General features: G+C 51.4%; 1 protein-coding gene across 1 annotated transcript in view; it reads right to left on the reverse strand.

Moving 5' to 3' along the window:
- Wdr1 (WD repeat domain 1) overlaps window positions 1–22,874 on the reverse strand; it is a 40,785-nt gene that overhangs the window by 12,131 nt on the left and 5,780 nt on the right. Inside the window, exons 3-9 of the mRNA XM_076864611.2 lie at window positions 18,468–18,558; window positions 13,628–13,775; window positions 12,454–12,634; window positions 4,372–4,449; window positions 4,088–4,168; window positions 3,594–3,827; window positions 877–966 (exon numbers count right to left, since the gene is read on the reverse strand). Coding sequence (XP_076720726.1) covers window positions 877–966; window positions 3,594–3,827; window positions 4,088–4,168; window positions 4,372–4,449; window positions 12,454–12,634; window positions 13,628–13,775; window positions 18,468–18,558 — 903 coding nt within the window. The remainder of the gene's footprint in view (window positions 1–876; window positions 967–3,593; window positions 3,828–4,087; window positions 4,169–4,371; window positions 4,450–12,453; window positions 12,635–13,627; window positions 13,776–18,467; window positions 18,559–22,874) is intronic.

Genomic DNA, 22,874 nt, shown 5'->3' on the forward strand with positions numbered 1-22,874 from the left:
TGCTTTTCCTCCCATCCAGTGGGGCAGAGAGGGGCTTATCTGCTCCCTCTGAAGGCTGGAAGAACCTTCTTGGGTCTTACAAAAACTTCAAAGCCCTGAAGAGACAAGGTGGGCTTCTGAGGAGTGAAGAAAGGGGTGTGGAGCAGCCCACTCCAGGAGGGACAGTGGGATGCAGAACAAAGGCTATTTACACACAGGGTGGCCTGGCACTGCGGGAACATACATGGCAGGAGGCAGAAGGAAAAGGTGACTGCTGACTCAACGGAGTGTGTAGGTGCCTGGGCCCCATCTACCCTGGAGTGGCTGCCCAGGGCTTCAGTGTGTCCTCCGAGGACAGAAAGCACAGCAGGAACCCTTGGACAGGGGAGCTAGTATGGGGGCCCCACATGCCTCCAGGGAATGTCACTGAGGAGCCACATGGAACCTCCTTGGGACTTCTGGTCCCAGCTGTGTTGTTCACTGGCTGTGTGTCTCTGAGGAAGAAATCTTATCTCTTTCAGCTTGTTTTTCCATTTTCAAGACTCCAACAAGGGGTTTCTAAGACCTTCTGAATTCTAAGACCCAATGACTCCACTGCCTGTGACAGGGACAAGGTTAGCACCAGCTGTACTTTATAAGAAAAGAAGCTCATGTTCAGAGACGCCAAGCAGCACACTGAGCTGCACAGCAAGAAGTGCCTGGCTGTGCAGTGGCTGCAGGGCTTCCTGAGTCCACAGCCTGAGACTAGGAGCCCTCAGTGCAGGCCACGCACCACAGAGGGAAGCGCTGCTCAAAGATTGGTGCTGGCGCTTGTGCCACCTGGCTGGCCTGACCTCCAGCACCGTGGGAACAAGAAATCCTGCCAGAGGCTAGAGCCAGCTCCCTGAGTCAAAGGATATTAATGTGCCCATCGTGGCTCCCAGAGTAGATGTAGGACTTGCCGCCGTTTTTGTGCACCGTCAGACACTGGATTGACTTACTGTGGCCCTGTGGAGGAGAAGGCCAGGGCAGGGTGAGCTGAGGACTTGCCGCCCTGCCCTCTGCAACTTAACTTGTCAGTCACTCTTCTGGTGAGAGGGAGGAAACAGGTCCCTCAACATGTGCAGATGAGGACGCAGAGACACTGGTCGCCACAATGCCCATATACATGTTCCACAAACTGCAGCTGGTCTCCCCATGGTTGATCAATCATCTGACAACCCATGCCATTTTGTGTCTCCTCCCAGGCACTGGCTCCAAGGACATGGTCCCATAACAGCAGCACTTGAGCCTTTCACTGCAGACATACACGCCTTTGCCCAGCCACTTTCAAGCCACCTATAGGAGGAAATGCTGCTCGTGCCTATCACAGGTGAGAATCCTATCTGGATTCCACCTTGCACTGGATGAGGTGGACATGAGGGTAATTGTGCTCACACAGCAGGGTTGCCACTCTGGCTTCAGGCCCTGCCTGGTGAGGTTCTCTCCCAAATGCCCACTCCCAACCAAAGCTGTCCAAAGACCTGACACCCCTACCCGAACCTCCTTGACTGCTAGGGACTAGAGTGCATGAGTTTAAGAGTGTGTGTGTGTGTGTGTGTGTGTGTGTGTGTGAGAGAGAGAGAGAGACAGAGACAGAGACAAACAGAGACAGAGAGAGAGAGTGTGTGTGTGAGACAGAGTGTGAGAGAGAGAGAGAGTGTGTGTGTGTGTGAGAGACAGACAGAGACAGTGAGAATGTGTGTGTGTGAGACAGAGAGAGAGAGAGAGAGAGAGAGAGAGAGAGTGTGTGTGTGTGTGTGTGTGTGTGTGTGTATATAGAGGATTCCTCTAAACCAGACACATGCTTCCAGAGGTGGCATTTAACCTCTCCTATAACTGCTTCTGGAACAGAAATCCTGGCTGATGTGTGGTCTAATCAACCTCTCCCCGGCCCCAGGGTCTCTCTGTTCTTTATCATCAGTTCAAGTGCCAGCTGGCACAGTGCATGCTCAGGGCTTTTTCCCAGGAAATTTCCAAGCATTTTGTGAGGTTCCACTTGCTACCACAATATGGCATTTACCCTCAGAGAAAGGTACACACAGTTCTTGGCAGGATGGAGAACCAGTGAGTCATTTCCATCTTTCTGGTGGAAATATGGGGGTGAACTCATTATGTGTCCCAGTAAGGAGCATTGTGAGCCAGAGGATCTCTTCTCAACAGCATCCGGCCCATCCTGCTACTCAAAGTGTGGTCAAACCAGTGGGGCCCTTGCTGGGAATCTAAGCCTGCCTGAAGAGATGACAGAACGTATGCTCAGCAAGACCCTGGGGACCTGCATGCCCACTTGCTGCCTTATGAAGGAGGCAAGCTCTCAACCTATAGCTATGCTGTCACTGGTGTCCCTTCCACAACCAGAGTATTAAAAAAGCTGGCTCTTATGTTAAGCAAAATAAAGACACTCAGAAAGTCAAAGGCCATACGTTTTCTCTCACGTGGAAGCTAGAGAAATTGCATGTGCAATTTCTTGTCATTTGTTCTTGGGGGGCCTAACAGAACAGTGTCGGTCTTTGGTAAGCCTGCTTAGCTTCTCAGGCATGACCTCCCTGCCTCTAGGATATGCACCCCTACCCTTCCATACTCGTCACCCCAAGGAATCTGGGATCTGATGCACAGAATGACTTCCGATTCCCTGTCTTCAGGACAGCACTGGGCTTCCCCACCCAAGGAATCACTTGCATGGAGGCCCCTTCCTGTAAGGAAGTTCAACTATAAAGTGGAGATGATGACCTTGCAGAGCTCGGACCCTCTGAGGCACTGTTACCTAGTTCATAGCAGCTAGGCCACAGGGCGGCAGGGAAGTGCTAGGGTTTCCACCCAGAGCAAGTAACCACAGGAGAAAGCTCAGCTGCCAGGATGGGGTTCCTGGCATAGGATCTGGTTGTGGGCTCACTAAGTGGACTACCAGAGACAGGGAGGGTGACCTGAGCTACCAGCAGATGCAGGGACATGAGGTCAAAGTGGCAGGGGCAGGTGGAGGGAGAAGGCAGGCCCCACATGGCCTATGGAGCGCAGGAGACTGCAGCACCTGGCATGGTTGAGTCCTCCCATGAAGGGTTCAGAAGCCATCACCAAATTCTCCCCAGGCTTTCTCCCTTGGACTTTCACGTACTTCCTCCAAGTTCATGTGCTACTGCTCCCTGATACTGAGGGCCATGTCCAAATCATGCACACTGTCTGCCCAGTCTCCAGGTCCTTGCTGTCCACTTCATCCTCACACTGCACTACCACCTACACTGGTCTTGCACTGCTGTCACTAGGCACAGCCTGGCTTTCCTAACCAGGGGAGGACAAGTGCCTTAGGAAGTAATGACTCTCAGGAGTAGAGGGCAATCGTCACTGACCCTGAAACCCTCAGGCCCAACTGTCCAGTTTTCACAGTAGCTCAAGCTGACTTGGCATCTTGTTTCCCACCTCTGCTAAACATGTCCCAAAAAAGCAACCAGTATCCAGGCCTTCTGCCAAAACCTCAAGGGTGAGGAGGTCTGGGGGCATCGCTGTAGTTTCCACGTGGCCTTAGTTCCCCCTCTTCCTAGCCACCCAGGTCCTTTTCCTACCTGTTCCAAAGGGGAACCATAGCCTGGAGTAAGCCTCACCTTGATGACCCGCAGGGGCTTGCTGGGGTTGTTCTTGTCCAGGTAATTGATGTACCCAGACAACGAGATGCTGAGCAGATGGTCCTTCTGCCATAGGCAGCCCAGCTGCTGGTCCAGAACACTGGAGCCCATGGGAAACGTGCTGACAACAGAGTTCACGCCGACATCCCAAATCTTAGAGGTTTTGTCTCCAGAGGCAGAAAGCAAATGGGTGCTATCAGGGCTCCAACTAATCTACTCAAACAAAAATAAGGAGTCAAATGTCAGAGAATTTCTGAGTGGGAAAAGCCAAGCTGGGGAGGTGATGGGACTGCTCAGTCCCAGGCTCTACTCTAGCCACTGGCAGCCGCTGCCACCTCCCTGTAACCACACAGCTCCACTTTATCACCTTTACCCCCCTTTTCAACGTTTTAACTTCAAAATGAACAGCAGTGGCTGGGAACACAGACTCGGCCAAATTACATTCACTGTGCCAGGAATAAGATGATACTCACAGCATAAATTCCTCCCTCGTGGGCCTTGCCTTCTCCGAGCGCACACACTTTCTCTCCCGTCTTCCCGTCATAAATGTATATCTTCCAAGAAACAAAAACGTGTGGATCAAGCAACCAATGTGTGAATGCCCTTGGGAAATTAGCACCTATTTCTCCAGGGGCTGACTTTACAGACTGAGCCTCCCATGCTCTTTATAAGGACACCCTGTGTCTATGCCTTAGGAGGTGGGAGAGTGGAGGGCACTTGGAGGCCAGCCTGTCCACTGCCCACCCCTGACCCTTACCTGGCCATCAGCACTGGCTGTAGCAAATCTGTTCCCATCAGGAGAGAATCGCACACAGTTGACAAAGCGGCTGTGGTCCTGTGGGAAGAGGACAGTTACCAGCAGACCAACTTCAGAAGCATTCTCTATGACATGCACAGCTGCCTCCCACACTAGCTAGGCATGGGAATCTCGAGTCCCAAGAAAATGCCAGTGCTCAGAAAAAATCCAGGCAGTGGCCCCCAGTGCTCAATTCAGCCTCCTCGGCTCTGCCGCCCCATGGCTCTGCCTGGAAGGCTATCCTTCAGCTAGGCCTCCTCTCCCAGTCATGCACACCCTGAACTGTTCTCTTCTGGGCTCTCAAGAGAGTTCCTGCCCCAACCCTCAGGTTTCACTGCAGCCAGGACCATGAGGCCCTGTCCTGAGGCTCCAGAGCCCAGAAGACAATAGGTGTTAGGGGGCATATGTAGAGGGTGACTTCTAAAAGAAACATGGTTAAGCTTTCTTTAGGAACAAGAGTCTGAGGAGAAGTGCTCTGAGTGCGGCAAGGTGGGGGATTCTCATAAGGTGCTGCAGCTTAGGCAGGCCCAGGGCTCCACCCCACTGCTAAGATGTGACAGCAACCTCGGCCCTGGTTACAATGCTTGAAATTCCCTCCTTGAGTTTAAACTCTGCAGCATGTTTTAATTTTTAGTTCCTTTTGATTTTTCATGCTATTTCCGAGACACCTTTCCTGCTTAAGTGTTTTCTAGCATTTGGAGGTAAGATGAGTTGGAGGACAGGTGTAGTTGACCTGCCTGTAATCCCAGCAACCTGAAAGGCTGAGGTGGGAGGCAGGAGAATCCTAAGTTGAGGCCAGTCTCAAAAAAGACTGGTTATATAGCTCAGTGGTAAAGTACCTCTGTGTTCAACAACTGGTACAAAGAAAAAAAAGCAATTGAGTCGGAGAAAAGCAGTTTACCAATAGGCACAACCCACCAAACTGCATTTAACTCAAAACTAACTTTCCAAATTCCATCTCAGGCCAGCAGAACTGCTTCTGCCTCTGCTACCCTGGCAACCTGTTTACTTTACCACCAACAGGGGCAATGGTGAGCCTCGGGCAAGCTATTTGCAGAACACCAGGCCCAGAAAAGCTGGGTAACTTGAGGAGTGCCTGCCTTGGGAATCTGGCCTCCAGTTTCTTGTTGGGAGTTTTGTTCCAACTGCACCGGCCTTGGGCCCTGGCAGGTGCTGGGCAGGCCCAGGCACGCTCTGGCTGGGAGCCATCTCAGAGGTCAGATCCTTAACTCCTGAGACCAACTGTAACCACCCTGCCATCCATTTCCCAGCTGTGTGAGCCCACTGCACACTGAGTGCAATGTCCCTCTGTCCACAGTCAGCAACAGCACTCACACCACAATTCCCTCAGGGGTGCAGGGGCCAGCTGAGATGCAAAATCTGTGGAAGGAGGGCTTCTGAGATAGAACCTGCCAGACTGTGCCAGTGCACAGAAATCCTTTGGCCTCCCACTCCTAATCAATTCTCTAATCTTTGGACAACCCATCCTCGATTTTTTTTTTTTTTTGGTACTGGGGTTTGAACCCAGAGGTGCTTAATTACTGAGCCATATCCCCAGCCCTTTTTTATATTTTATTTTGAGACAGTGTCTCTCACTGAGTTGCTTAGGGCCTTGCTAAGTTGCTGAGGCTGGCTTTGAACTGAGGCTGATCCTCCTGCCTCAGCCTCCCAAGCCACTAAGATTACAGGCATGTGTCACCATGCCCAGCCCATCCTTGATCTTTTAAAGATCCATCCTTTTCACCCAGATATTCTAAACTCCAAGGAGAGGCCTCTGTAAGGTCCCTGCTCTCTTTAGTCCCATGGTAAATGGCATTTGTCATGTCACCAATTAACCTGTAAACTGTGTTAAATAACTTGCAGAATAGTGGTATGTGGCTAAAAAGAAAATGACGATACTGACCCCAGGGAAAAAAACATTTTTATGTTTTGGGAAGAAAGCAAAGGCAGAGAGCACTCAATGAGGAAGACCCTGACTGGCAAGTGGGGTTTTTCTGCCCGCTGACTCACTCACAGTACCCTCCTCTTCCCTTATAAAAGCTCTTTATATCCTAAAGCCCCCAAAGATAGAGATTTCAGATGAAAGGCCTCCTCCATCTTCTGATTCCTTCCACCAACTTCTGTCTCTTAAGTTAATATGTGATCCAGTAATAGGATGGGTCAGCATGCATATCTCTGCCTTGCAGATGAAGTCCAACCAGAGTAAAGATGTGACCACAGACAGACCAGCTGGCTCTGCCCAGCTCTGCCTCCTCAGGGAGCTTTGGCCTGGCCTCTGTGCTAGCTTGTTGCACTCCCCCAGCGTTTCCTCGATAGTGAAGGGGACAGAAGAGATGTGCTGTCAGCTCACCCCGGGTTCCTCTGCCTGCAGAGGCAGCAGGGTGTTCCAGAACTGGGAGGCCAAAAGCACTCATCCCAATGGAACAGAGCTAGGACTGAATGTGGTTCAGAGGGGGGCAGACTCCATTGGTAGGAAATGTACCATGAATTAAGAGAAGAATATTTAGCCAATTCCAAACCCTAATGAACTCCCATTTTCACAGGTTCCCTGAGACCACACACAGATACTCCTGGGAATCACCTCCAGATGCCCAGGCCCTAGAACTCCACAGCTGTCTGTGGTTCAGCCGAGTGTTCACTCTGAAGGCCTCTAGTAGGGCTAGTGTTGTGTGTCTTGGGGACCACACAATTTTAAGAGAGGGGCCCAATGAAGGCTATACAAAGTAGATGCCTTTGAGTGCCAGGGTCACATGCACCCAGGTCCCTCTGCTTTAGAGCCCCAGTTCCATCAGGGATTCCTGCAACTCAGCCAAGCACCAAGAGTCCAAATGGCAGAAGACTGATGTCTGCTCCTGAAATAGCCCCTTCACAGTCAGGGAGCAGAGAACAGCCCATTAACCAAGGAAAGTGAGGGCTAAAAATAGCGCTTCCCACAGGGAGGAGGATAGTGCAGACAGGGAGTGTTTGGGGGACTGTCACGGCCAGTCTGAAGGCTGGGTGACTTCACGGGCTGCCTGACCTGGCCGCCTCCTGAGCTGGACTCCTAGCCTGTGCCAGTCAACTAGAGGGCTCACAGAGCAATCTCACAGGTCAAACCTTAGATACAGAGGCCACTGCACCTGCCCACTCCCTCATGGCCAAGACTCATGGATCCCTGGTGCAGGCTGTGTCAGTGAGTCCCCCAAGAACCCTCCCTTCCCTCCTAGCTCCCTCACTGTACCTCCACCCCCATCATCTCCCTCTCATCACAGGAAACCAAAGCTTGAAGCAATTAGATAACTTATTAATAACCACCCAAGTCCACACCATGGGCAGGGACAGGGTGACCTTGGGCTCTAGGTGGCCTGGCTCCAATGTGTACATGCTAACTACCTGGTCAGCTCAGGTGTCCTTTCTGGGAACTCTCAATTCCCATCAGCTTAGGCTGTCACTGTATATAAGAACGCCCACCCCTACCTCTACATGACCTATGTCCCCCAGATCCTCCCAACCCAGCCCAGCGCATGCCTTCACAGTCCCAGGGCTGTCAGCGCTCCAACAACAGGTTTCCCCTTGAACATAAATGAAGGTTTCCTTCCTTCTGCCCAATTTCCCCTCTATACATGGCTTCTTCCTCAGTCGCCAGCTGTCTTCCCTGTAAAGTATCCAGAGGGCAGGACTGTGCCCTTCAACTGTCTCAGCGTGGGCTAAGAAGCCCAAAGGAGTACCCTGCCCCTTGCTGCCTACAGTTCCCCCTCACATGGGACAGGAAGCCCTGTTACAACTTTTCTCTGGGGATCAAGGACCCGTTGAATGGACAACAGATTCACTCTATCCCGGGGCCACTCCCTGCTGTCAGCAGGATCCTGGAGCTATGGGGGCCCAGAGGCTTGCTCAGAGCAGGCAGCCAGAAGCACTTAAGAATGGAAATGTCTGCTTTCTGTCCTGCCATGAGGAAGGACAGAGAAAAAAACAAAAACAATAACCAAGAGCCTGACATGTTTAGAGCTTAGGCTGCCTGGTCTAGAAGATGGCACCTGCATCAGGAGCCACAACAGGTTCTGGCCTAGTTCATTCTCCTCCTCTCCTGGAGGTGGGAAAGTCCAGTTCAGAGTCTGCTGTGAGGGGTGAGTGCCATCCCAGGATGAGGGACAGAGTGCCACCAGCCTGGAAGACCAGGCCCCTCAGTGCACATCTGCTCCCCTTGGAATTGGCAGGGAGCTCCCAGTTCCAGGTCACACAGTCACTGCTACTCCAAGCAATCTATAGGATCAGAGACTTTACCATTCACCATCAACCCTGGGAGCCAGGATGCGAATGCAGCTGTGGAAGCTGTGGTCACCCCAGGGCAGTGAAATGCTCACCTTTCAGGAGGAAGCAGAGGGCAAGTGAGAGCCTGGTGGGTCTTGATCGCAAGTGCAAACATACACTTGTCCCTCTACAGAGGGACACACTTAGCATGAAAAAAATCCCCAAGGGGGGAGCAAGGGAGACCACCCCCTTCTCCTTAGGCCACAGCCAGGTCCTCCATCCACAGAGTGTGAGTGCTGGAGAGGGAGCCCACTGGGCCCAAACCTCACCCGCTTCTCAGACCCAGTCTTTCCTGTGACCCTGGAGTGGGGGAACCACATGTTGCATATAAAATGTGAGCAGGAAAGAACAAGGTGGTGTGGACCTGCTACAGGAGAAAAAAGGACAAGGCATATGGGGTCCACTCCAGGAAAAGGGTTTCACCACCACCCCCATCTTCAAATGCAGACAAAGCTGGGCCGTGATCCCAGGTCTGGAGGATGCAAGGGCATCTATCTAAGGTGAGCCAGGACTCTAATTCAGAGGAGCCAACAGTCTACACTCACCTTCGGCAAAGAGCTCTTGAACAGAAGGTAGTATGACCCCCAAACTTGGGCCTACCAGAAGGAGTGGCCCAACATGACCTCTGTAGAGAAGGTTCCTCCTGCTCTCCTCTGAGCTATGCTTTCACTGCCACTGCAGCACAGCATCCCAGGGGTTTGCCATAGCATACTAGGGACTGAAATTCCAGACAACTCACTCTTCTCAAGGCAAAAGCTTGAACTGACCCTTGTACCCTTCCCCAGACACATGCAATGGATCCCTTCCTGATCAGGTGCCTGGGAAACTTCCTATGGCGTTGTCAGCAATCTCTGCACTCCAGGCCCCCAGCTGCCCAGGTCTCTCGCCTCCACCAGCTGTGGGGCAGGGAGGGCTGTGTGTGAATGGATGGACGGCACATGATAGCACTGCCTGTGGGCTGCTCACTCTCAGCAGAAGGTTCCAGTAGGCAGTGGCCACTCAGTCTGCAGAGCTGGGGATGAAGCGGGGCAGTCCTGATCCCTGGCAGTCATGAGGGTAGGAACTAAAGAGCTGGGGACAAAAGACTGCTCCTGTTTGGACTTCACTGTAAGAGGAGCTTAATGTCCTCTCTGGCGGGGTTGGGGGGGGACGACACTCCACACATTTTAATTTTTAAAAACCTTTTACGAAAGAAAGGTGCAGTTTTACAAAAGAAAGGCTCAATTAATTCTTTAGAACTTCCATGTCACAAGCTTTGGAGAACACTGGAAAACCCACACATAAGCAGCAGCCCAGTAGGTGCTCAACCCATCAAGCTTCCCACAAACACCCTTACTGCCTCACATACGTCAATGCAATCCCTTCCTTAACCCATCTGTCTGCACACTTGCCCTTTAGTTTCGGGGGATAAATGGGCTTTCTGACCTCACCCTCACTCCCCATTAAGAGGAATGGGGCAGGAATGAGTACAGAGGACAAGCAGCCCACCACCAAGCCCCCACAACTGCAGCTTTACCCCTGCACCTGTGCAGACGTGGACCTGGGCCACATACACGCCAACAATTACACCTGGATTTCAAAAACATCAACACCTACCAGGCATTTTGGGCAGGAGTGGGGTCCCAGAGCATATTCCCTGTCCCTTCCACCTGAGCCCAGAAGAATACCATTAGATAAAGTCTAAATCACAACTGGTGAACATGTGGACATTCACAGGTCTCGAGTCTTCCCACAGTGTGGGCTGAAGGGGAGGGTCACCATCACCTGGGGAGCCCAGAGACACCTAGTCTAAAGGTCACAGCCAGCCTCTCAGTGTCTCCAATCCTTGGTGCACAGCCCTATCCCATTGCTCTGAGGTCCTCAGACAGGACCTGTGGGCTTGGGCTCCAGGAAGGACTTTCTAAGCAGTAGTACCCATCCTGGGGACAGTGCCAGTTGACAAACTCTTCCTGACATACCTGGACTAGTGCTGTGGGTAAATACTGTGTGCTGATGTTAGAAAGGAAGAGAGAAGACTCTAGCCCAGCCCCCAAACACACACAAAGGACACAGGGTGGAGGGCACAGGCTCAGTCACTCCGGGACCCTGGTTCCATTATGCATCCTTTGGTTGATCTGGCAAAGGAAAGGAGCCCTTGCAGGGTAGGACAAGAAGCCCCACCCACAAACAGCCAGCCCAGATCAAAGCCAAACAGAACTTAGTGGGGGACCTGGGAAGTGGGGCAGACTCTGGCTGGCACAGAACCTCTTACTCTCTTCCTTCCACCCTTGGATTTGGGTCTGGGTGTTTGGCTGGCTCAGCATCACTCACCCTATAATCCACAGGACCACTATCCCACTTAAGAAACATTGACCTTGAGCTGCAGCCTTCAACAAAGTTCCCAAAATAGCTACATCTCTACTACCTACCAATTAGACAGTAGCCATAGGAGACAGGATCTGAAAACTAGAAGGTGTTCAGAAGGAACCCAGGAGCCACATACTCGGCTAGACACAGAGGCCTCACTTGGTTTCCCAAACAGACTGCCAGCCACCCCGAACCTGTTCAGGCTGAGGCTCCAGGATCAAAATGAGGCTGGTTTCACTACAAATGAAAAATCCTTGGACAGCCCATCTGTACCCAAAACCAGGATGTCTCAGGAAATTCTGCCCACTGCAAGTCTTGCCCTTGCCCTTTCCTGTGACACTACTGCTAGTTATCATTCATTACGTCAGGTCATTAAATGAACAGTTCTTAGGGAAACACATTAAGGACATTATCTTGTTACATTGCTCCTGAGGCATGGACACTAGAACCACTGAGGTTCCTCAAAGACGATGAGTCCCAAGACCCCTCAGCCTGATCCCTTCGAGGGACAAATAGCCTGACAACATGCTCATTCTTGTAGTTAAAGATGGCTGCATCCTTGACTCTCTATCACCAGCACTAGCACTAGCACCGGCTATCTTTTCCATGGTGTGTGCACAAGACTTGCCAGGAAAGGTATAGGACTGCAGGGTCACACCAAGCCCAGCTGCTGTACCCTCCCCTACTGGGTGTTCAACTCCTACTCTTGGCCTCTAGGCAGCTATTCATAGTTCAAATTCATGACTCCTGTCATGACTCATATGTCTATGGCCATGCTCCTATCTCACAATGGAAAGCATGAGGCTAAGCAAGGCCTGCTGGGACATGTGCAGAGTGGGGACCCTGAGATCCACCATTTATACCCAAGACTGCCACGTTCTACCAGCGTGCTTAGGGCACGTTCCTTTCAGAGACTTCTGTTTCTTCTAATCATCTACCACTCGGTAGGCATGTCTCTGATCTCATCGCCCCTACAGGGGAGGCACCAGAAAGACCAATCTAGATGTCCTGGAATTCATTTCCTCTGTGCCTCAGCAAGTCTGAGGTTGGCACAAACAGCAGGCTGCCAGTGCCCTGGGTCCCCTTTTCTGACAGAGTTCTCCAGCTCAGGACACTCATCTGGCTACAGGCTCAGGACACCCCAGCCCTCACCTCAGATACATGTACATCATCCAGAAATGAGGCCCCTCCCTACTGGAACCTCAGTGCCAGCCTAGGACAGGGGGAAAGTTGGGCTCTCTACCTCTGCATAATGCTTCCCGTGCTGAACTCCACTTTCTGCCTGCACATCACGGCGGCAACATGCATACTCTGACCTCCCAAATCAGCATCTAAACAGGTTTGAACTCCACCAGGCTTCCATACAACCCATAAAGCTCACCCAAAAGCCCCGAGGAGTCCACTTACACCAATTGTAAACTTGAACTTGAATGGGGGTCCCTCAAAGAATGCAGCACAGTTGTCATCACTCCCTGTCACCAGCCTGTATGGTCTGCTCTGCTTGATGTCCACGCTGTTGATAACTTTGTTGTGTCCTGTGATCTCACCCACGGAAGAGCCACTGTCCCACAGGAAGACTGCGCCAAACCTTTATTCAACAAGAGGAGTCAAGGAGAAAAAAAATCAATTCTGGAAGGAGGAGGAGAAATGCAATAGCTGAGCTGTCTGTGCACTAAGGCTGGGGGTGGACGTTGGTACTCTAGCTTGGGTTGCTAACAGGATATGTTTGACAGGCTGTGACTCTGGCTGCACAGATATCTATCAAAAGAATCCAAGAATAAGCAGGAACAACTCTAATGCCTTTGGGAAGGGATTAGGTATCCATGGCCCATGCCTCCTATATGGAAGGCACCCACCGGGGATACCAATTACCACAGATGCCCTGCTGGAAAGGAGATGCCTTGTTCTCAGCTGGCATTCAACAAAAACGTTCTGTGTTACTATTTGCTACTAAATAAGAAATGGAGCTGTTAAAACCAACAGGAAGGACTTGAAAAGCCCCAGAATTAATACCTGCAAGAACAAGTCTTACAAAGAGCCTCTGAGAAAGGGAAATAAAGTCACAAGGTTGTCAAATTCAAGCAGCTGCTGTGGGAACCCTTACCACTGGAACCTGTGCTCAGCACTGCCCCTGCTGGTCACCAGCCTCATGACCAGGCTGGTATCCCCTCTTCACCACTCAGGGAACTCCAGTGATGTGCCCAGTAGAGACACATAGGGTACTGCAGCTTCAAGGGTCATGTGTGAGCTCTTGGGAAGATGCTGATAATAGGTGCATCTCTTTCACCTATCCCACTCTTGCTGCCTGGAATGTGGGCTTGACAGCTGGAGTTCCAGAAGGCAAAGGGCTAAGGATGTCAGAGAGGGAAGAGAAAAGGGGCCTACGCCTTGATGAGAGCCCCAATGTGATGCAAGTCTCCCTGGCAGACCAGCCATGCATCTGGGCAGGAGGTCAGAGGGCTGATGCTGTCAGGAATCAGCCACACGGGCGGAGCAGGCACAGTCCTCACTGCAGCCCCTCCCCTTGGGACAAGCTGTGGTAGGAGCCACGGGAATAGAGGGATTGAGGCGAGCAACTCACTTCTCCCTTCCTTCCCCGACCACGGCGATCCTCTTACTGTCTTCAGTCCAAGCAATGTCCTTGATCTTGCCGGCAAAAGGCTGGTACTCATACTTGAGGAGGTGTTCCTTCTGTGTGGTATCCCAGATCCTCAATTTCCCAGAGACATCTAGGGACACAGATGAGCAGGGTGAGCCAACCCTCCTTCAGCAGCAGCTCTGGTTTCTCCAGCCTAGTTCTAGAGGCTGTGTGTGCCTGGCCTAGGCACCTAGCCAGTCCTAAGTCAAGCCATCACTTGCAAAGGGCTGTCACGTGGGGTCTCTGCATTTCGCTTGGACACCATACCCTGTTTAGGTATCAGAAAAGCCCAGGGACACACAGTAGCAAAACCTGAATATGCTCTGAAACAGTTCTGCTTTACGAATGAGGGCATCCAAATAGTGCTCAGGCCTCAGACCACCAAGTCCACTCAGAACAGGACTCCACTCTGGAACAGCACCACTGCACCTCTCTGGTGTGCTCTGCCAGGGAGACGGCAGCCCCACTTATCACACATGCACATGAACCATCCCATTCCTAGGATCTGGGGCAGAGAAAGATGCTCTCAAGAGACGGCCATGGCAGAAGCTATGAATGAATGGGAGCCAGTTCTGCTGTCAGTGGAGCACCAGCAGTGAACACGTGAAAGGAGTACACCCCCACAACCACGATCCTACCAGTAAGCAAAAGTCCCAACACACGCTTCCCAAATCAGCAAGCAGTGTTGGCTGCAGGAAGAAATAATAGCACTTCACATTAATTTTTTCTCGTGCTACTGGGTATTGAACTCAAGGGTGATCTACCACTGAGCTTCATTCCCAGCTTTTATTTTTGTTTTAAGAGAGGGTCTTAAGCTGCCAAGGCTGACCTTGAACTTGCAATGGATCTTTCTGCCTAAGGCTCCCAAGTAGCTGGGATTATAGACATGCTCCACTGTGTCTGGCTATTCTGTTAAGGCCTTAGAACCTATGCCTCATCCTTCAAGCAGGTAGGCATAGCTTCTCCGGGGGACTCCAGGCCACTGCAGGTCACTGCAGTGAGCCTGGACAAACTCAGCAGCAGGTTCCAGTAAAAAGCGCTTCCGTTTCTTTCTCCCACACTAAGGGAGGGCAGAGCAGAGGCAGTGTAGGGCAACTATCATGTGCCTGGTCTTGGGAGCCAGTGCTGGATCCAAATTCAACCTCGGCTAAGTGTGAGCTCTGTGGGCCTCAAACAAGTCATGAGGGCTCTTTGTGGTCCTACCTACTACAGGAAAAAGAATACTGTCATCACTTAGGGATGCTGAAACTAACATGTGAAGTCCTAGTCCCCAGTGAGTACATGCTATGAGTTTACTCTGGCTTTGCAGAAAGACCCTTCCCCATGTGCAAACAGAGCCAGCGCCTAGACCCAGCAGGGCAGTGAGATCTGCAGACGCATGGGGGAACACATGAGAGGGGGCCTCTGTCACCTCTGGATGAGGTTCATGAATAAAGGCTGGCATGCTGCCAAGGGGTGTTCCAGAGACAACTGACCTGCTTAGTTAAATCCCCTTGCTAATAAACAGGCTGGAGGTGGTCAGGGATGTAGGGGTGGAGCCAGCAGAACTGGCAGCACTGGAGAGGACAAGCCTGCACAACCTCACACATACATACCTTCACCCACGCTTACCACAGCCACATGTTCTGCTGTGCTTGGGCACATTCAGGGGCTATGCTGCCCCACAGGGAAGACAATGCTCAACAGGACAGGGTAGAGGGTGTCCCAGCGCATCACAGGACAGGCCCAGCTTTTCCACCTCCCAGGCTCACAGATCTGCTGCTGATCCTCCTGCTAGCTGCAGCTCCATTCCCTGACTGGCATCCTCCCCCATCAGACGATTGGCCTCACACATTAACTAGGCCTTGCTTGTTTATTTTGTTCTTTCCAGAAGCAGCTGGGGCAGAGACAGGGAGCCTGGGGATCAGGCACTGAGGCCTGAATCTGATGGGTCTAGGCCCACAGTAGTGGCCAAACCCTGACCCACACAGGCCAAGTATCTGCCCTGCAGAGGGCCCTGGAGGGAAAGCACAGTGAAAGAGGCATACCTGCAATGGTCTATCAGCTGAGATAAGACCAGGCAGAGAAATTACAGTGTGTAGGAGACAGTGGTGTCAGGGAAGAGCTCCTTCCCCAGCAGGCTATGGTCCATATCTGGACAAGGAGCTAGCTGAGGGAAATAGCTGTCATTTCCCCCTGGTACTGGGGTTAGAACCCAGGCATATTCTAGGTCAAAGCTAGATCTCCATCCCCTTTACAAAAAAAAAAAAAAAAAAAAATTTGAGATGGTCTCACTAAGTTTGCCTGGGCAGTCCTGAAAACCCGCACTCCTCTTGCCTCGTCTCCCGAGTAACTGGGATTATAGGTATGTGTCACCATATCCAGCAAGGAACAGATGTGCTTGGTGTGTCTGCATTATCCCTACACTCCACAAGTGCCACTGTACACAGCCACTCAGCAAATACCATGGGATGGAGCAGAGGGAGCACGCAGCAGTGGGCAGGGCCAGCTTTCCGGTCCCTAAGGAGATCTCAGCAACTCTTCATCTCTGGGCAGTCAGTTCTTCCTCTAGAAAGCCTTCCCTGGGCATAGGGTGAAACCAGGTTATCTTGCCTTGTGGCCACTGCTGCACTCCAAGGGCTATCTGGGCATCACTGCCCAGATGCCAAGGGGCCTGCATGAAGTGGCAGACCAACATCAAAGCTACCCCTGAGGAAGTTGCTGAAAAGAGAATGGAGGCTGCCCTGGAAATGATCCTGCACTCCAAGGATTACCACATGGGAGTGAGAACTCCCAGAGCTCAAGTCTTATTCAGTGCTGGTAGAAGTCTTCCAGAAGGTTCTATTCTCCAGCAGCTGTTGACTAACAGCATCTTCTGGCCCCAGAGGGCTGGGGCTTTCTGGGAGTAAGCTGTGGCTTCCCAAGGTACTGGGACTCTAATGCCACACCAGGCACCGGTCTCCACTTACAAGCCAGAGTCTTTCCAAGCCTCCACACTCCAAACCCTCATCCACACTATTTTTAGCCCAGGGCCCTCATCTCTGCAGCAAATGTTCCACTGTAACCCTTAACAGTCACTTTGCTCTACTAAAAGAAATGGATTAGAAATACAAAAATATAATCTCTACCCCCAAACCTTGATTCCTCCAACATGTCTGGATACTTAAAAAAAAAAAAAAAAAAATTACAACCCACTTTTAAGAGGAGAACCTCAAGTTGGGGGTCACTCATTTATGTAGGCCATCTTTTATGCCAGGCTGCTGCACAGTTCTGCATTAGATCTGAAGGCCACTGACTTCTGTCCTGTTGAACAGGCCCCTGGGGATGGGGAGGCCAGGCCTGAGATGACAGGCTCTCTGCTGGGGCTGACAGCATGGGAGCTGTGCCAAGCTGGGCGGACACCTTCACCAGCCACTTTTCTCTCCTGAGAAAACTTCTCAGAGCACCTGATATTGGACACAATTTAAAAAGGCACCAGGGCCAAATTTAGGGGCTTAAATGAAGACATTTTGCTGGCAAGCAAGGCCACAACCAGGTGGGGGTGGGTATTGAGCTAAAATAAACTATAGGATTACAGTAAATTTTAAGATGCAGTCAGAGTAGACCTAAACATAAAAACTATTAGTGCCTACTCTATCCCAGACTTCTGGCCCAGCCCTTCTTTGTGACCACAGCAGGCTGTCAGCAGCTATTAGCACACAGGTCATCCTGCTTCAGAACAGGATGAACAGAAACCCCTTCTCTAAAGCATGCCCTTGCTTCAGTGATGAATAAAATGGTCACCCTGGTGTCAGGTACCCACTCATGTAAGACCTGGGCTAGGTACCATGGCACATGTTGCTTCTTTGGATCCTCCTGCCCCAGCAGCAGGATCACTCAGTGCCCCAGCTTAAAGAATAGAAAACCAAGGACCAGGAAGCCAAGCTGAATAACTGCCTGCAGAAGCAATAAGGGAGAGCCTGGGTCCCTCAACCCTGCAGGCCACCATGACCCACATAAAGAGCTGCAGGGAGTAGTCACATGTCACCACGCACAGTGTGAGGGTGGTACAGACAAAATGGCTATAGCACCTGAAAATCCTGGCTGGGTAATTCAGAATTCTCTCCCAACTGTCACTTTCCAGCAATGCTGATGAAGCACACATCAGCTCATTCACATAGCCCTCCCTGGGGCTGAACACAGGCCACAGATATTTGTTGAGTGCATGAATGAATGAATGAGCAAATTAATGAGATACCGAATGTGCCCTCTACCTTCTGTGCCTCCCTTTCTCATCTGTAAAGGGCCAAACTCTACCTCAAAGAGTTTGACCAGGTAAAAAATGCAAAGATCCTTATACCCCCTTCCTTTGGCCCAGCCCCCTACTGAGCCATACAGAAAGCCAGGCTGGAAAGGGCAAAGGCCAGAACTTGCTCTGAGGCCAGCTGGGAAAGGAGCAATGGATAAGGATGACACAAAACACAGCTACAAAACACAAACCACACACTCACACCCCCTAGCACCAACATGTCATGATGTAACGACCAACAGAGGCCTGGGGACAATCACACAGAAATGTTTCTGCTGATCTCAAAATTGGAACCTACTGAAATATTGCAAAATACAACATGTACTTTCTTAAACAAAGATTAGGTCTGAAATGGGGCATTTTGGAGGCATAGATGTCCTTGTTGGTTCCAACTAAAACTAATCACCTTGGTTCTCTCACTTCTTAACTAAAATCTGCACCCCCCCCTTCAAGCTGGGAGCAGGACTGGTTCTGAGTCCCACCACAAGCATCCAGGAACCATGCTCATTCAGGTACCTCCAGAGGCGATGTAGAAGCCACTAGGTGCGTACTTAGCCACCACAACCTGGTGGGCGTGCTCTGTGTAGATGTCCGCAACAGCTGGGTTCTGTGGGGAGAAGAGCACAGAGTCAGTGGAAGGAACAGAGGCCAACAGCTCCCCGTCCTCCAAATTCACCTATGAACACCTGTAAGGGTAACAGAGGGGAAATCCTGGAGTACTCCCATCTGCCCGCCCACCTTTCTTGAGTTTAGGTAAATCTTTTTTCATCTGCTTTTGTGTAATTTCCACAACACATAAATATACTTGTGGAGCGTGCATTTGTACCGAGTTTGATTAAAAAAGAATCCTGAAACTAGCTTCTTCCTGTTTGTGGGGAGCTGTGAGCAGATGCAGCATTTGGCTATGCTCATTCAGGTACCTCCAGGGGCAATGTAGAAGCCACTGGGTGCGTACTCTCCTGAAGTCGCCACTGCCAGGGAGTACTCATCCTACCCAGGTCACCCCTGTGTCTGTTGTCATCTGGGGCAGCTCCTGGCTCTGAGCTTGGAGCCGTCTGTCAGAACCCTTGGCTTGGGAAGACATGCTGATTCCCCACATTCCCGTGCTTCTTTGAGGCACTACCAAAGGCTGGCTGGACTTTGTGGCAAGGATGGGGCCAGTACTAGGGACTAGGAGCATCTTCAATATTCAGCAACAAGGTGTGAACAAGCGGTTGCCTGTCCTGCATCTCTCTATACCCACAATGGCTGCTCTCAGGTTCCAGTGGAGCTTGCTTCAGGGAGGGAGCAGAGAGGTAGCTTTCTAGAGTCTCTGGCTCCTGAGGTCAGCTCTCTGTATACCAGAATTCCCTGGAAAAGAGGCAGCTTCCTACCCCAGAAGACACAGCAAGCCCACAGGGGAGGAAACAGGATGCCACAGTCCCCTCCCTTCTCCCTTTTACCCAACAACTTCCCAGGGGCTTGTCCATTCAGGCAGGCCTTCACCCCAAAGACTGAGATGGTCCTAACCTACAGCCCAACCAACACTTGGCACCTTCTGCCATGCTCATGTGACTTCTGCCTCTCTGAGCACTGTTCCCTTGCCAGCCACATGGCACTTTGCATTCACTATCCCAATTTAAGCAGCATCTTCTCAAGGAAGCTCCCAAGGTGGCCCCTCCTGGTTCTTCCATGTCTCCAAGGTATTAGCACATTCCTGAGACATTTATTTCTTTACCTCATGGCTTTTAGCAAGCAACATGTGCTCAGTAAAGGAGCAGCAGTTGGCTATGTCTGACTTTTGGGGAGGAAAAAAGTTCACATTAAGACTTAACAGCATTATTTGGTATATGTGATTCATAATTTAATACACTTTGAAATAAACATTTGTGAGTGAAATAGAGATATCAAGTATCCAAAGAAGTCATTATGAATGGCAAATAAGCATACGAACAGGGGCTCAATGTCATTAGTCTTGGGAAATCAAAACCAAAACTACACCAGTACACACCCCCTAGTATTAATAAAATTAAAAAGACCAACATCACTGCATGCTGGCAAGGATGAAGGGGTGAGGGGATGTTCAGACAATGCTGTGGAAACACAAAATCTTAGTTGCAAACGATTTAGCTGCATAGGTTGTTCACACACACCCTACACCCAAACAATAGCCCTGCTCTCGGGGTCTCTCCACAAGGAATGAAAGCCATATCTGCAGAAAGACTAAGACAGAAAGCAGACAATCAGGGCAGAATGATTGCTGGGAGCCAAGAGGGTTTTTTCCTTCCCGACTGTGGCCAGTCATGAGACTAGATAAGACTCCTCAGGACTCAAGCTGTTCACTTTGTCTATATCACATCCTCATGGAGGCCAAGATGCCCAGTGTCCACCTTCCATCTGCCTAACCCAACCCCACCTGCTCAGACTGGTCCTCTGACATCAAGTTCCCTCACAGAGCATGTGGCTGACCCCAAGACACTAGCTCAGTGTCCATTTCAGCTGACTGAGGGCCCTGCACTCACAGAGGGAGCTCACCAGACTCTACAGATGACCAAGCCAATCCCGAGGGCAGTGACCTCCTCCCTAGGCTGCACTACCCTCCAAGGGTGGGGTCCCCTCAGAAAGGAAGGGCATCCAGGAATGGAAGATGACTAGGCAGGGGCCACTGGAGGAAGTCCTACCCCTGAAATTCCATCCCCTAAATGGCCAGGGCATTTGCAGACATGGTGTGTGGAGCCCCACAGGGCACAGAATCCCGTGCGGCCAGATGAATCACTCACTCACTCTCGTTTGTATTTCACATACAACTGGGTCAGCTATGGGGTTGAGAGACTCCAAATTACAGATAATGACTTACATCTGAGTCATCCAGCCTCCTCCCACCCTCCTCAGCTCACAGTGGGAGGCCGTTACTATGCCAGGAAGGTGGCACACTTCCCCTGCCCCCAGTGTGTCACTCTGGGTGTGAAGCCCAATCCAAACTCGCTGACAGCCCGTGTCCTTGCCCTGCAGATGCCCTCCCCAAACCCCCACCCCACCCCAGGGTCTCCTGTTGTCCTGAAGAACAGAATTCAGGTGAACAGCCCATGTGTGGAGGAGTCCTGGAGTGAAGAGGTGAGTTGGGAGGAAAGGAGACCCACTGCAGGAGCAGGGACGTGCAGTTACCACTGTGGGTCTGTCTCCTCGGGGCTGGGATACGACCTACCTCCCATGTCCCTCTCCAGCGCCCCATAGGCTGAATGGGCTCAAGCAATTCCAAAACTCAGGATTACAGGCAGAAAGCAGGGAGCCCAGGCACAAGAGGCCCAGTGGACCTTGACCAAGGGACTGCCCAGTCTCCATTAGCTCCCAAGCATTTCCTTTTCCCACCCACTCCCAATTCAGTTTTCCTGTCCCTCTTGAGGACACGTGACAATGGCTTTCTAGCCATTCCCTCTGTCTGTCTTTTGACACCTCTAATACTCCTCCCACCCCCCTCACATAGATGTCCTGTCTGTACCGCAGTCCTCTCTTCCCTGGGAATCCTGTCAAACAGGAGAAGCTGGAAAGACTCCCCCTAAACCTTCAGTCTGTCCTGCAAACACGCACACAGCTGTGCACAACTCAGCCATGCTCTACCCAAGGGAGCACCCAGCCTAGCCACCCCTGCAGCTCCCAAGGTTCTCTTGCCTCATGTGTTCTTAGTCTCAAGCAGTGAGAAATAGATGTGGGGGTGGCCAGGTCAGAGGTAGGGGTAACCGACAGGCCAGCTGTGATGGCCCAGGGTCCCATAGCTTGGCTCGCTCAATTCCTAGCTCGCAGTGACACTGACAGAACATGGTGCAATGTTGGACAGGCCTCCCAACCAAAATGTTGAAACAGGCAGACAAGCACTACAAATGGGGCCTCTGTGCTCTTTAGTTGCTGAGGGCACCAGGGAGCCCACAGTGGAAACCTTGGGCTTCTAGCACTGCCAACCTGGGCAACAAGAACACACACTTCCAGGCCTGAGAGCAGATCCTGCTGGGCTGGGCCTATGTGCTAAACATATGTGCAGTGCAGGGCCCTGCTGACCAAGGCCAAAAGCTGAATCGCTGCAGAAACACAGCTCCAAAGAAGGGAGATAAACCTTTGCACTTTCAGAAGAGATCTCATACCTAGGGAAAGCTGAACCCAAAGGCTGAGCTCTTGGCCGCACTGTCCCACAGACAGATCTTGAAAAGTGCAACTTGCTCCTTTTCTCAAAGAATTACCCAACACCTGCCCTGTGCCAGCCCTGGAGGCCCAACCTGTGTGGATGGCCCTGTGATCCCCGAGTGCATCAGTATCCCTCATGGACTACCAAGACACTATCACCTCACTTCTGCCTCCACTTGTCTACCCAGCCAGGAACATTACTGAGTAGTCACCTAGGAAGTCTTAGGGACAGCTAAAGGGTTCAAGTCCTAGCACCTTCCCCCAGTGTCAGTATCCTCACCTGGAAAAAGATGAATGGCAGCCCACACCCAACAGACCCAAGGTGAAGGCAGAGAGCATACCTGCTGTGAGAGCTGACTCATGCTGCCCATAGTAACATGCTCCCTGCTTGTTCTTCCAGGTATGAACATGAAAGAGAATGAGGCAAGTACAAGTGCCAGGATACCCTGCATGCAATGCACTGACCTGCCCTAAGAGGTACGGGGTAGTGAATGGCAGTGCTCCTGCAGGTCAGCAGCTGACCAGAGAGGAAGGGCTAGAGACGAATACAGAGGTGAGATGGCCCTTTTATACTGGATCCTAAATGCAGGCACGTCCTTCAGGAAGAAGTGACAAGCGAGCCAGCAAAGCTGGGAACCTGGAGACATTTCTTGGGCAAAGGGCACATTGCCTGGCACTTAGATGGGACAGAGGAAGAAAGGGCCCTCCCCAGGGTGAAGGACACAGACGGACTCTGTGCAATCTGAGCCAGTGCGGCTTCCACAGAAT

The sequence above is a fragment of the Callospermophilus lateralis genome, chromosome 8, assembly GCF_048772815.1.
Source record: "Callospermophilus lateralis isolate mCalLat2 chromosome 8, mCalLat2.hap1, whole genome shotgun sequence".
Classification (NCBI taxonomy): domain Eukaryota; kingdom Metazoa; phylum Chordata; class Mammalia; order Rodentia; family Sciuridae; genus Callospermophilus; species Callospermophilus lateralis.